Consider the following 14,316-nt stretch of genomic DNA (forward strand, 5'->3'; position numbering starts at 1 on the left):
GCGTCACACACATCATGGCGTGCACAGGTCACTGCGGGGCGGGGGGGTGGTGCGGGACAGGAGAACACGCGGGCAAGGAGCCAGGCAGGAGGGGGCATGGGAGCCAGGAGGTGGGGAACGCTCTCCAGCACCACCGAGCCACGGGGGGTTCCACGTGGAGCGACTTTGGGGAACGCGGGCCCCACATGGTAGCAAGCCCCGGGACAGCAGCAGAGCGCAGCTGGCTTGTGTCACCAGCTGTCTCCCGAGGAGGATCATCTCTCCAGGTCCAGGAACGCTGCAGGGCAGGGTACCCACGAGTGAACCCCCCCCCCACCCACTGGCCCCAGGCAGCACCCAGCAGAAAGGTGTCCTCCTACTGCCTACTCACCTGGCCGCGGTTTCCTGCAGCCCCCCTTCTCTCCTCCCCCCCCGACCCGGGAACGGGAGGCCACCTCGGATACTGCCCACCATGTGCAGGGCTGACCAGGGGCAGTCCTGTCTGTCCCAGAGAGCCCAGACCTGCCTCGGCCCCGAAGCACCACGGGGCTCAGAGCTCTGGGCAGCTCCAGCTGCAGGGCCAGACCCCAAGCCCCGCCAGTCCTGCTACTGTAGAGACCCCCTGAATGGGGCAGAGCCAGGCGGACAGACACAGGTGGAAGGCCACCCCTGCTGCAGAGCAGGGAGAGCAAGACGAATGTCAGCACGCAAAGAAAACACCCGTCTTGGGAGAACACGCATCGGGAGAATGTGGCCGGTTTGTTGGGGTGGCGGGAAGAGGTGTCCACCATGCACCTCCGGGTCCCGCATCCGGCCAGAGCGGCCCCCTGCAGCGCCCCCGCACCCCGCGCCGGCCAGCGCACCAGATGGGCCACCTCCCCCACTCATATTTGTTTCTAGGCGTCCCTGCCCCGCCAGCAGCACAGAAAGAAAGGCTGTGACCCCTCCTGCCGCCTCCAGGCTCCCCACTTCTCCCCCCCAACTGCTACCACGGTCAGTGCAGTGATACTCAGACTTCCCTTTTCCCGACTCCACAGGTGTCATTCACCTGTGAGTGACAGAGCTGCTCGCCCACTCCTCCTGGAGCTGAAACTGTCTCGTCTTAGACACTTGGCCTTCCCGGTCATGTCCAAGCTCACAGCCTCTGACGCAGGGCGTCCCGCAGTCCTCGGGGACACCAAGGGGCCTGCCCCCTTGAGACTGCCTTGGACGCCCCTGTGCAGGATCCGGTCCCTCGACAGGACGTCTTTCTCACTTGACGCCCTCGTTTGGCTGGAGCACATTCTCCAGTAGCTTCCTCACAAAGAACGGGAAATCGGAGGCTTTACGCGTCTAGAAAGATCTTCATCCCTTTGCATGTTTAGCTTGGAATTTGATTAGGTAATTCCTTTTGGGTTATAAATTATTTCACTTCTGATTTCTGAGCGCCTTTGCCTTTGTGTGTTAGCCTGTAGCCTAAGTCTGATGCCTTTAGGGTCTCCTGTTCTTTATGTGACGTAGCTGTTCCTTCCAGAAGCTTCTGGGACCTTCTGTAACCTGAGCTGTGAAACCACATAGTGACGCGTGCATTGGCTCATTTTCATCCTCGGCGCCAGACTTTTTAACCCAGAAATGCAGCATTTAGGTCCCAGCCAACGTTCTTTTCTCTCTTCCCAAAACGCCTGCAGAGGCCGCAGCTGCCCAGGGAGCCTCTATGGCGTGATCTCCCTGTCTTCCGCCCGACTTCTCGGCCCTGGGAGACTCCTCAAGCCGACTCCAGCCCGCCTGTCCGGCACTTGGAACCTGCTCTCTCCAAACACAGGCTTCTCACCGGCAGGCGTACCCCACCCCAGTGACCCCCGCGTGGCCAGGTGTCCGGCGTTTCACCACACAAGCTCCTTCATGGGCCGCGTTCTTCTCTCTGGTTGGAGATGCTGCCTCACACCCCATCTTCTGCTGGAGATGGGGCAGCGGGAACGCTGAGCCCTGCTGTGCCTCATAGTTGGCCTCCAGTCACCTCTGGTCCCCGGCCCTGGAGGCACCCAGGCCTTTCCAGAGTCCCCGGCCTGAGCAAGCCTGCTCCTTATCTGCGCACCCTCGGATCCGAGCTTCCTCTCTGTGCTGCAAAGGTGGGGCTCACTTGGCCCCCACCTCCTGTCCAAGTCTGCAGACACGGCTCAGCAGTCGCTGTCCCTCTGCTGTTCTGGGCCACTCCTGCATGGTTGTCATGGTGGGGTTTCAGGAGTGGCTGGAGAAAACCATACACTTTACCCTCCAGGCTTGACTACAGCCACGGCCATAAGTTCCTGTGAACCAAAGGCTGGGACTGAGTCCAAATACCCACGCTCATGTTTTCAGTGTGGAAGCAGGTGTCCTTGGACCTCGGGCAGCAGGAGAGGCAGCACGGGGGGCTCCTCTTGGACCCCTGCCCAGGCGGCAGGATCCGGGTGGCCCCTAGCCTGCGGGGCCCAGAGCACCCAAGGTGGCAGCTCTCACAGGACCAGCCGCTGCTCAGGTAGCGTCCGCAGGGAGCAGCTGGGGCTGCCAAGGCGCCCGGGGCCAGCACAGCCGCTGCATCCAATGAACCCGGTGCCCAAGGCCCTTCTCCCTGCCCAACCCTGCCGGCTCCATGGGACACACTCCCCTTTCCCCTCAGAGACAAGCAGCTGAGCGGTGAGGAAAGGATTCTACCTTCAAAAACGGTCATGTGTGTTCTCGGAAGAACAATGGAGGACACATTTGGCAGGCCACCATGGGTGGGCAGGCCCTGGTGCCACAGGGCTTATCCTCAGAGACCAGGAGGTATGTCTGTGGGGAAGGGCTTGGGAGCAGGGCCGGGGGGCCCCTGGCAGGAGCAGGCCCAGACATGTGATGACCTCTAGCCTGGCTCAGGGTGTCAGGCACAGAGAGAAGAGGGGAGACAGGACACCTGTGGGTCAGCAGGCACCAGAGGGGTGGGAGGCAGGACCTGGGCTCCCTGTTTCCATTGCGACAAGAGGGTGGTGGGTGGAGAGTGGCCCAGGAGGACAGGTGGGGGTCAAGGTCAGCAGGAGCTGGCAGAGGCTACAGAGGGATGGAGACCTGAGGGTACCTGAGAGGGAGCGCAGCCCCCTCCACCGTCCGGTCTGTGGACAGCCGGGCATGGCCAGCACGGGGCAGCTCGGGCGTATTGTGAGGCTGGCGTGCAGCTGGCAGGTCGCATACCCGCTGGAACGGGCGGTCGAGGCGGGGCGTTTCTCAAAGTCCTCGTCAGAAGTGACAAGGAGCGGAGAAGAAAAGCCCGTGTGCATCTGGAAAAGGGCTGCTTGTTCAGAACAGGGGGAGGAAGAGCACGGAGATGTTGGCCTGCGCAGGGCACCAGACCCCACAGAGGCCTGAGCTGCCCAGGCACGGGTCTGCCAGGTGCTCGGGACCCAAGAAGCCGCACACCAAGAAGCAGGAAGTTCACAGCTTTGTGGCCTTTGTCATGGGGCAGGGCCAATTCACACGACCAGATTTTGGCACGGAAGATTAACCCGCAGGCGACAACGAGGGTACAGACCGTGTCTCCTGGAGAGGCCGAGTCCTGACTTCTGCTTGAGGCCACGTTGGGGCGGGGGGCGCTGTCAGAAGACTGAACCTTTGTGGGTGGGGACCTGGCCGAGCTGGTCTGAGCAAGGACCGAGGAGAAGCTGCAGGTCCCAGAGAAGGAGAAGGGGCCGCGGGGGACTGGAGGTTTGGAGGAACGCAGCAGGCAGGCGAGACGGCCACCCCAACGCCATGCCCTTGGGATGGGAGATCACACGGTGTCTGGGGACAGCTGTGGGTGTCCCAACTGGGGGCGCTCCTGGCACTGAAGGGGGGGTCAGGGGTGCTCCTTCACCTCCCACAGAGCCCGGAATGTGCCCTCCCAGAGATGACCTGGCCCTGGAGTCCCCAGGGCTAAGGGGAAAGACAGACCCGGCATCATCCCTCACCCCCGGCCCAAGCCAAGGGTGCTCACAGGGAGACACCCCTCCCTGAAAACGAGCCTTCAGAGGCTCAGGGGAGCTGGCACAGCTGGTCAGGGCAGGAGGCCACGTGGCCTGGAGAGTCACATGGGACTTGGGAGAGTCACTGAGCTCTGGCTGAGGGGCAAGGGCAGGTGTCCAGCTTGACTTTTTCTGAGAAAGACCCCCAACCCCTAACTTTAAAGAAAAAGAAGGCAAATAGCCATATTTTACATACTAAAGACTTTCCAGAACATGCTATCCCTGGGAAGAAGGCTGATTTGTAATCCAGTCCCCCTGGCTGGCTACTACAGCTCCTCTTGTCAGAGAGATGAAGACGGAACGCTCCAGAAAGCACGAGTGTCTGACAAGGGGGCTGTGGCAGCGAGGGGGTGGCCAAGGCGGAGGGCATAGAAGGCACTTCCTCTGGCAGAGAAGGTCCTGGGCCAGCCGGCTGGGGTCCCCTTGTCCTCTGGGCAGGCTCTTCAGACCGCCTCCAATGCCGTCCGTTTCTGGTGTATGACGCCTGTTTACTGGTCACCCACTCCGCGGACCGACTCGGCTTGAGCCACAATCAATTTGCCGTCATGCAAATGTGCATCTGGCCTGGGAGTGAGCCTTGCACAAGCTTGCTCGTGCCCTGCTGAAGGCTGGTCTCGCCCAGAAGCTGCTCTCCGCAAGGAACACCAGGGAGCAGAAAATCAAAAAATCAAAAGGACAGATAACAAAAGAAAGCAGAAGAAAAGAGACTCACCTCCATGAGGGCTATCAGGAGCAGCTGCTTTCAGGAACATTCTTGGAGACCGGGGCCCCAGGGGTGGGGAAATCGTGTGGGGAGGCTGAGACTGGCCAAGATTTGCGGATTCGCAGACACAGGGTAGCAAGAACAGCTCCGTCAGGGGCAGGCTCTGGGCCGTCACGGCCCCTCAGCCAGGATGCTTTTTTCCAGAAATGGGTCCAAGGACATTTGTCCCTGTAGGGCGTGGGAGTGCCAGCAATGGGGCTTCCCGAAGGAGGGCTCTGTCCCAGCCTCCCGAGACACCGTCCACAGCCAGCGGGGACAAGACGAGGCCGCAAGTGGCCGCGGGGCTGCAGGAGGCAGCGCCCACAGGCTAAGGACAGCGACGTTGCTTTTGAAGGTTCACAAAGTGACAAGAACGAGCCTACTCGGTGGCAGGGGAAGAGGATATGAAACTGCACATTCAGCGTCTGTGAACGAGGTTTTACAGGGACAGCCACGCGCACTGGTTTATGGAACGTCTACTGTCCACAGCAGCTTTCACGCTGTTGAGCAGCTGTGAGCCATCAGGACCCGCACACAAGGTTCCAGCTCACGGCCGGGGGCCTGGCGAGAATGTGCTGAATGTTCTCTGGGCACCAGGAGGGAATCCGGCAGAACGGGGTCTGTGAGCGCTCAGACCCGGAGAGCCTGGGCGTTCCCGCAGAATCCAGTGGACTGATGTTCTGGGTCCCAGGGCACCGCTGGGCACTGCTGCTGGCTGTTTCTCCTTCCTGGCACAAAGCTGATTTCCTCCTCAGCCCAGAACTGTCCCCCATGTCCCCAGAGCCTTGGTGACATGCCAAGAGGGTGCTGTCGCTTTGCCCTCTCCTCCCCCACCCAATGCCAGGCATGCGGCCCAGCAACCGGCAATGAGGGCGGGGGCCTGGAGGGGTCCACGCTGCAGAGAGGGGCCCTCCGAGCCATGACGGCGGTGTAAAGGACGTCCCTGGGGGACAAGACTCTGCACTCACTGCCATAATCGCGAACCGAAGAGCCAGATATTGGAAGCGCCAAATAGTGTCCCCAGCGAAAAAGGACAGGGGTGTGGCCACCACATGGACTCCAGCATGAGACCTGCCGTCGCTCGGAGCCAAGAAAGGAAGGACCTGAGCGCCCCCCAACGCCGAAACAGGGCTCCTGTGCCCAGGACTGTCATGAGAGTGAGGGGGACCACCTGCATCCTCCCAGAGAGGAAACTGTGTGGCCCAAGGGCCAAAGGGCTGGCCACCCAGGAGTCGGTGATGTCGGAATGGGAAGGGACCCGAGTCCCTGACAACACAGACACCACCTGCTCCCAGGCCCACAGACCATGTTCCAGGAAGTCAGGATCTGAGAAACACATTTGCAAGAAAGACAGAAGGAGAGGAAGAGAGAAAGGAAAGAAAGAGAAAGGAGGAAGGGAGAGGAGGAGAGGGAGGGGGAGGTGGAAGGGAAGAGGAGGGGATGAAGAGGGGAAGAGGAGGGGGAGGATGGGAAGGAGTGGGGAGGGCAGGGAGGAGGAGGGGGGTGGGGCATAGCCCGGAGCCACCAGCCAGGGGGAGCGTGGGAGTGGCTGGGGCAGCAGTCACTCGTGGTTACACGCAGCAGCCTGGTCTCCTGGCAACTCACCTGCGCAGGAGTTTGGCCTTGAGCGAGGCCCGGGAGGCGCTCCAGGTGCTCAGCTCCGGGCTGCTCAGGGCCGTGGGCCGGGTGTGGTCGAGCACGGTCAGGTCCTTGCCTTGCTTCCACAGCTCGTAGCGTTCCGGCTGCAGGATACGCACGAACACATCCATGGAGATCTTGACCATGTCCTTCCGGCACGTGCACTGCGGGGGGCGGTGCAGGGAACATCTGCTAAGCCCATGACCAGTGAGCCCGACAGAGGTGGGTGAGTCCCACCCTGGCCTCTTCCCTTACTAGAACTTCTACCTCCAGACTGTGGAGACCCAAGTCGAAGCCGTGCCCTCTAGTGGGAGCCTCCGGGCCACCCCCGTGGGTTCACAGCTCCGACCCGGCATGTAGCCTGGGGAAATGACGGCAGACCCTTTGCAGGGGACTCAGGGGTCGTCAGGCAGAGGGACGAAGCTCGGGAGCCCAAGGCCAGGAGGGGTCCGACCTCCAGCTGCCCGTGTGTCGGCTCTAACCAAAATCTGCCATCTGTCCGACACACGTACCCCCGAGTAGGTCAAAATGCACGCAGACCGCTTCTTAACAGCAGTCATTTCAAGGGTCAGGAAGGGGGGAGCAGTCAGTCCCCAAAGGCTGAGTGATTTCGGGAAGGAAACGAAAGTGATTTCGGGAAGGTGCGGGGCACCCAAGGGTACACACATGCCTGCTCGCGGACACTGCCTCACAGGTTCGGGGAGAGGAAGCCAGGACCTAGAGGCTCAGCGGCTGGCCCAGGGCAGCCAGAACTCAGACTTAAAGTGGCCCGGTGAGGAAGGGGGTGGCACAGTACACCGGGGGGACCTGGAGTAAGGCTGTCTTGGACCAGAGGGTCCTCTGCGTCTGGGAGCTTCGAGCATGGGGCAAACAAGCATGGCGAGAACAGACTGAAATGGGGCCCCTCTTGTCCCCACTTCTGCTGTCTAGGCCCGTCCCTCTTGTGCCCTGAACAGCTCCCGCAAGCCCACACGTCCTGGAGCCTCTCCTCCAGGCCACTGCACTGCGGTGGCCCCCAGCGCCGGGCACCATGCAGGAGGCACACAGGAGTCCCAGGGATCCTGGAGACACCTCGGGAAGTTGTGGGTCAGAAAAGCCAGCTAAAGATTCCAGAAGCTGGGCTCCAGTCGGTGAGCCAGCGGTCCATCAGCAGGAAGAACTCAGGCAGCCCTGGTCTCCCGACCTACCCGCAGGATGACACCAGGGACTGGAAAATCATCCTGCTGCAGAAAGGGAGAGAAACTGAGGGGATGCTCGTCTGGGGCAGAGCGGGCATAAAGGGCCAGGCAGTGAGTACTTTTAGCTTTGTGAGCTGCCCGGTCTCATCACAACCTCCCAACTCCGCAGCTGGGGCTCAGAATCCCCACAGATAATACAGGAGCAAATAGTATACCAGTAAAACTTCATGCACAAAAACAGAGGAAGGGTCTGATTCTGCCCAGGGCCTGTTTGCAGACTGGTCTAGACTCTGGAAGATAAAGCACCTGGAAGCAGGTGGCCTTGGGGACCCCAGGAGGTGGTCTTGGCCCCGGGGTGCCCTCCTACCTTTGCCTAAAATGCACAAAGTCCTTGCCTCCTAATGGGGACACGTATCCCCAGGACATGCTTGTCCTGTGAGTGCTGCCCAGAGGCCTCCCGGCAGTGACCCTTCAGGGACACGCCCAGGGACACCTGCACTGAGGTCCCCGCAGCTCCAACCTTGAACGCCGGCCTGCTCAGAACGTTCTCAGGCCCTCTTTCTGCCTCCCTGTCAAAGAAACAGGCTTAGGAGAAGCCCATTTCCAAAACCATAGCTTAAAACATGTTTCCATTTTAAGCACGCGTCTCACTCTCCTTTACAACTGTGTCGTTGTCACTGTCACTTTCTTAATGGAAACGGCAAGAAGGAAAAGATGTAACTGGACACCAGCAACTGTGCTCCCTACCCTGACAAGCCTTTCCACGTCTGCCCCATCTGCCCTGGAAACAGGGACCATGGAGGACCCCCGTGTGAGGTGGGTGCGGCAGGGCTGTGGGAGAGGCTCTGAGAAGTGTCCTGAGGAATGTCCCGCAGCCGCAGCTCCCACCCCCACTCCCGGGCTACCCACCCCAAGGGAGCTGGAAGGGGAGCTCGGGCTTGGAGACCACGATAACCTGACCATGCCACTGAGCAGAAGGGAATATTTATGGACAAGTGATTCCCAGCAAACGCAATTCATTTAATGAAAAACTGCGCAGGAGAGAAAGTCTGGTGGGGTAATTTGGCTTCGGAGTGGCAGGAGCACAGATGGTGCCCGGGTTTCAGATTCCTGGCCCGGCCGAGGCCTCCCCAGAGTCCCCATTGACAGCGGCTTAAGGGGTTTGTATGGAGTGGCTGTGCAATTGCTTTTCCTTGAGTAATTAAAAAAAGCACCTGTGTGCACTCTGATGCGGGGGGGCGCATGGATGTGCTCGTCGGAGCACTGTAGGGAGGCCTGGAACCTGGCCCGAGCCCTGCTGCCCTGCGGGCGGAGCCACACTCCCGGTCCAAAGGCTCTGGCTGCGGTGGGGCTGGCGGTCCGGGGGGGAGGATTCTGGAGCAGCCCTGGCACCCAGGGAGCAAGCAGTGGGTCCGGGGGAGGAGAGCGACAGCTACTGGAGTTCAGGACATGGCAGAGCAGCTGAGCTGGGGTGAGGGGAGGGCAGGAGCCATCGACCTATCGGCTCTGTCTGCTGCCAGCTGGTGGGGTAAGGGTGCTGAGGCCGACAGAAAGACCGAGCTTCTCCTCCCAGGCCCAAGCAGATCCCCAACAGCCCAGCCCTCAGCACCAGCTCCCCTGTGACCGGGGCATCACAGGCTGCTGTCTCTTGGCGCCGGGCTGGGCCAGCATGAGGAGGCTCCAAGCTGCGGGGGGCTGGCCTGGAAGGGGGCTCAGAGCAGGCGGCAGGAGGGGCTCACAGAGGGCTCCTCAGGACAGCCAGCAAGTCGCACTATTTGTTTTCATTCCCCCTGTCACACCAAGCCTGCGGAGACAGGCGTTTTCAAGGATCTGCTGGAGTCACTCGAGCTGATAGTTTCTGCCGGTCTTGCACCAGCTCCCCAAGTTCACAGCCATCCCCCACCCCCGTCAGCACCCGCCACACACAGAGAGAGAACTCTAAAAGGGAGTTGGCTGTGTCCTTAGTTTCTGATGAGAAATGGGCACAAATGTGGGGGAGGAGGTCAGGGGGCCCCCCGAGCCGCCACCAGGGCACGCAGCCCCGGGCTGCCAGAACCGCGTGCAGGGCTCCATTCTGAGTGAGGCTCAGTCATGAGGGCGCCAAGTGGCACCTGTCCTGCCCCAGTCAGCCAAGGCGGGGCAGCTGGTGGTCCCACTAGTGCCAGGCAGGGCCATGTGGGAACAGAGGAGGAAGTAAAGGCGAGAGGCAGGAAGCTGGTTGGGGGGAGGGGAGGTGGGGAGGGATGCACTGTCAGGAGGGGACACCCCTCCCCCCAGCCTGCCTCCCACCCACAGCACGGGCCCATTCCCCACAGCTCCCGGTCCTCAACCCTGGTTCCAGACTCACCCGTCTGGACATGGCCCGGCCCCTGCGGCCCCTCGCCAGTTCCCCAGTACCATCGACTGCCAGCAGAGAAGCAGGACAGTTGGGGCCGGGACAGGAGGGCTACTGCCCCTCCCCACTTGTGAGCAGAAACTGCTTCCCGGACAATGCTTCTGTCCAGTAGGGCCGATGGCCCTGCAAAATATACCTCAAAGATCCCTTGACAGGTGGCCCCAGGAGCTGTCCACGCCAATTTCCTTAGTTGGCACAATGCGTTCAGTGGTGCACCCCTCAATTCAGGCAAAACCCGTACTGCCGGAGTGACAGTAGAGAGGGGAGCAACGGCCCCCCACGGCTGCCCACACAGCCTGGCGAGGCCCCCAGCTGCCAGCCCCGTTGGAGCGGGAGGCGCGGCCGCTGGCCCTTCCTGTCACTCGAGGCAAGTGTCTCCTCCCAGGGACCTCACCCGAGGAAGGGATAAGCCCGGACAGAGCCGGCCTCCCTTTCGGTACCGACGAGACCACGCGTGCCCAGAAGGAACCAAAAGCAGGCTGTTCGATGGCCGTGGGCAGATCCGCACGATGGCGCCGAGCACTGCTGCTAACCCTCGGTCCTGGACACTGGGGTAATGACAGAAACGTCCTGGGGATGGACCTGCGACCTCAGGAAATACAACACGCATGCTCACAAGTACAGTCAGGCCCTGTCGTGAACAAAAATCTTTAGGAAAAAGCCAAGCCCCTTCATCAGACACCAATCACGGCTCTTTCAACCGTGGGGCCAAACCATTTTTGTGCCATTTACTTTCCTAAATCTCTTTATTGGGCAGGTGTGTCCCTTTAAGTGAAAGACGGCCACGTGACAGAAAGCGGGCCAAATGCAGCCCACCACCCGTCTGTAAATAAGGTTTTATTGGCACGTGGCCACAGCCACTGCAGTGCTGGTGCTACCACAGCTGCCGGAGCAGTTCCACGGACACCGTATGGCCTGCACACTCACGAACGTTCACAGAAAGTTTGGTGAGCCTTGGTCAGAGGAGCGGAATGATTTCCACAGGGTGGCCTGAGGCCTAAGGACCTCAGCGGGGTGCATGCCACAGGCCGACCCCGCTGAACGGTATGAGCCCCTACAGACGCTCTGGGGACTGGGCTGTGGCCCCCCACGTCCCCAGGTCAAGGCCTAACCCCTGAGGTGCCTGCATTTGAAGACGGGAATGTTGGGAGCTAAATACACTGAAACCAAGTCCTCTCCCCGCTCTACACAAGGACATGGCGGGCAGGCAGCTCTCTACAACGCGCCAGGGGGCTCGCACCAGAACCCAGCCCCCTGGCACCCACGTCTCAGATGTCCAGCCCCAGAACCGTGGGGGGATGTGCTCCTACTATTTCCAAGCCACCCAGGTCCTTTGTTGCAGCAGCCTGAGCGCCTGGGACAGGTATCCTTGTGCACACCCCCCACTGTCCTCTTTTTTTTTTTTTTTTTAAAGATTTTATTTATTTATTTGAGAGAGAGACAGTGAGAGAGAGCATGAGCAAGGAGAAAGTCAGAGGGAGAAGCAGACTCCCCATGGAGCCGGGAGCCCAATGTGGGACTCGATCCTGGAACCCCGGGATCATGACCTGAGCCGAAGACAGTCGTCCAACCAACTGAGCCACCCAGGCGTCCCCCCACTGTCCTCTTCTTGATTGAGCGGCCGCACGCCCCCACCGGCCGCTTCCAGAATCCAGCTCTCACCAAGTGCCAGGAAGCACCTAGAGCTGCTACACAGAGGCCGGACCCGAGGCCAGCTGTCCCCGATACCTGCAGCCCGAGCTGGCCGTTCTCCACAAAAAGGTGCTTCCTGGAGCCCAAAAGGACCTCAGGAGGCCTGGGCCACCTGCCCTTTACCACGCTGGGGACAACACCCAGCCTCAAAGGGTACCCGGGGCTGGACAGGACCAACCCCATGCTCTCGGGGGGCTTTGGGTCCCCTCCTACCAGAGACGCCGGCTCCTAGCTCTCAGCCACTGATTTCCCACTCCTTGCTCGGAACCGCCTGGTGTTGCTGATTTTACGAACTCAGGTAGTCACACACGGAGGAGCGTAAGCAGAGGTCTCTGAAATGACACCTATGGAGTGACGGGGTCAGGCCCCGGGGCACCCGGTTTACTCGGAAGCCCTGCATCTGCGCCTCCAGCAGAAGAGGAAAAGGCAAACGGCCCTGCGTAGTGGGGGGTGTCCTCCTCTCCGCCATGGGGGGTGTGTGTGTGGCGGCGCCCTCTTCTTCCTGAGTCAGTCCCACGATGCTACACCCACAAGGGGTTACACTCCGTCCACAGCCGAGGAATACGTCCCGGGGGAGTCCCAGGCGCAGCTTTCCTGACCGATGGCCCGCACAGCAGATCCCCGCACTGTCTGGCCTGGAGGGTGTGTGGGCGGAAAGGGCCCGTGACTTCCTAAGCTTGCGGGTGAGTAAAAAGAAAGGGACTGAGATCAGACTGGGCCCCTATAAAGCCACACAAAACCAGAGCAAAAGGGTCTCAGACTCGGAGCTCCAAGAGGGTCCCCTCCCCCACATGTATACTATTTTTTTGTGCTCTCCGCTGGTGGGGCTGAATGGAGGTGGTGTCGTTGCATGCTGGGCCTGCCCTGCAGCGGCCCTTGGTGGCATCAGGCTACAAGAGACACACGCAGCCCTCCCCTGCTCCCTCTGGCGCACTCTCCTCATCCTGCTGCCGCTCACGTCCTGCGGCTTTTGACAGGACAGGCAGCTGGGGGAGGGCCAGCGGCAGGACGCCTCCTCACCCACCCAGGAACTCACTCACCAGGCCCTGAGGACTCCGGTGGCAACAGGCCAAGAGGGGAGGGGAGGGAGAGGGTGGGAAGAGGAGAGAGAGCGGGGGCAGGAGCCTGCCAGAGCAGAAACCCAGCCAGGCCCAGGCCGTTCCCCAGTTGGGGCACTCCCAACGCCGAGCCTCCTGTCACACCTGCCCAGGCCTCTGTGACCCCCAGTGGCTCACTCCTGTCACAGAACTGCACGAGAGGCCGGGGATCTTGAGAGCGCCAGCAAGAGGCTCAACAAGAAGCACTCATGTCACTTCCAGATGACAAATGACAAGAGCTACGACCGTGGAGTTGAGGGGCGCTGGGCCTAATCTGAGCGCCGACCTGGGAGCAGAGAGCCTGTCACCGCAGATTGGAAGACTGACGTATCAAACAGCCCGACATGCATGCATGTGTCTCCCAGGACCTGCCACTCAGACCAAGGAGAATGAGAAAACAGGGTAGGGTAGAGGTTTGCCTCTGGTTATCAAGAACAGGGGCCCCAAGCAGAGACAAATAGGTTTCTTCTTTCCCAAGCATGAAAAAGTAGAAACTGGGATGTCGTCAGGCTCAGAGGGGCTGGCCCTCAGGGCCCCCGGGGGCAGAGGGCAGGCTCAGAGGGCGCACGGAGTCGGACCAGCACGTGGGCTCCCAGCACTCAGGATACCTGGCAGCAGGGACTCCCAGACCACCAACGCGAGACCCTTACTTCCACAAGGGCCCCCCTGCAGGACGAAGACCGAGGGCTGCCGCTCAACTCAACCTCTCCCTCCCTAGGCTTTAAAGCAAAAAAAAAAAAAAACCATGGGCGCCTGGGTGACTCAGAGGGTTAAGCCTCTGCCTTCAGCTCAGGTCATGATCTCAGGGTCCTGGAATCGAGTCCCGCATCGGGCTCTCTGCTCAACAGGGAGGGAGCCTGCTTCCCCCTCCCCGCCTTCCTCTCTGCCTACTTGTGATCTCTATCAAAAAAATAAATAAAATCTTAAAAAAAAAAAAGCAAAAAACCCCAAACCAAACAAAAAATTCAAGCTTTTCATAGGAATCAGTATTAACGCCCAATACATCTTGGAGGATCTCCTTGATCAGCTTCCCGTGGCCCTCACTGTGAGAAGCACTGCTCACGGGATGCTCCAACCACACGAGGGCCTCCTCGGGTCCCAGTCAGCAGGGGGCGGGCGGCCACAGATCCGTGGCTCCTCTGAGATTGGGTGCCCCACGAGCCCCCCTGCTCCCCATCACCGCCCAGGACTCATCCAGCCATTGAGCACACTGGCGTCTGTCCCGCGGATCCAGGGTCTCCTCCGCAAGCATTTTTGCTAAATGCAAAGAAAGCTTCAACCCACAGGCTCAGAAATGCGCCCCCCACATTTTCCTCGGGAGGCTGGCGCCAAGCCTTGCCTATGGGGACAGGGATGGGAGGGGATGTGGGAAGTCATAATGATAAACCTTTCTAGGGGAAGGGGACCAGCCTCATGCTGTCAAGGGTTTTAAATGAGATCATGCAGGCAAAGCTCCCAGCCAGCGGCTGGCAGATCAGTCAGCGTCGGCGCGTTTCCGATCGTAAAACAAGACCCCTGCCTCCTAATTCTCCAGCCCCTCCCCGTGCTGCTCATCCAGCAGGAGACAGGAAGGCAATACAAGTGTTTCTCTGCGTCTGATTGGTAG

The 14,316-nt window shown here is 60.4% G+C and overlaps 1 protein-coding gene across 2 annotated transcripts in view; it reads right to left on the minus strand.

Moving 5' to 3' along the window:
• KDM4B (lysine demethylase 4B) overlaps positions 1–14,316 on the minus strand; it is a 133,650-nt gene that overhangs the window by 24,608 nt on the left and 94,726 nt on the right. For both annotated transcript variants that reach the window (XM_047708855.1, XM_047708836.1), the window contains exon 11: positions 6,316–6,512. In XM_047708855.1, the coding sequence (XP_047564811.1) occupies positions 6,316–6,512 (197 nt within the window). The remainder of the gene's footprint in view (positions 1–6,315; positions 6,513–14,316) is intronic.

The sequence above is a fragment of the Lutra lutra genome, chromosome 1, assembly GCF_902655055.1.
Source record: "Lutra lutra chromosome 1, mLutLut1.2, whole genome shotgun sequence".
NCBI lineage: Eukaryota > Metazoa > Chordata > Mammalia > Carnivora > Mustelidae > Lutra > Lutra lutra.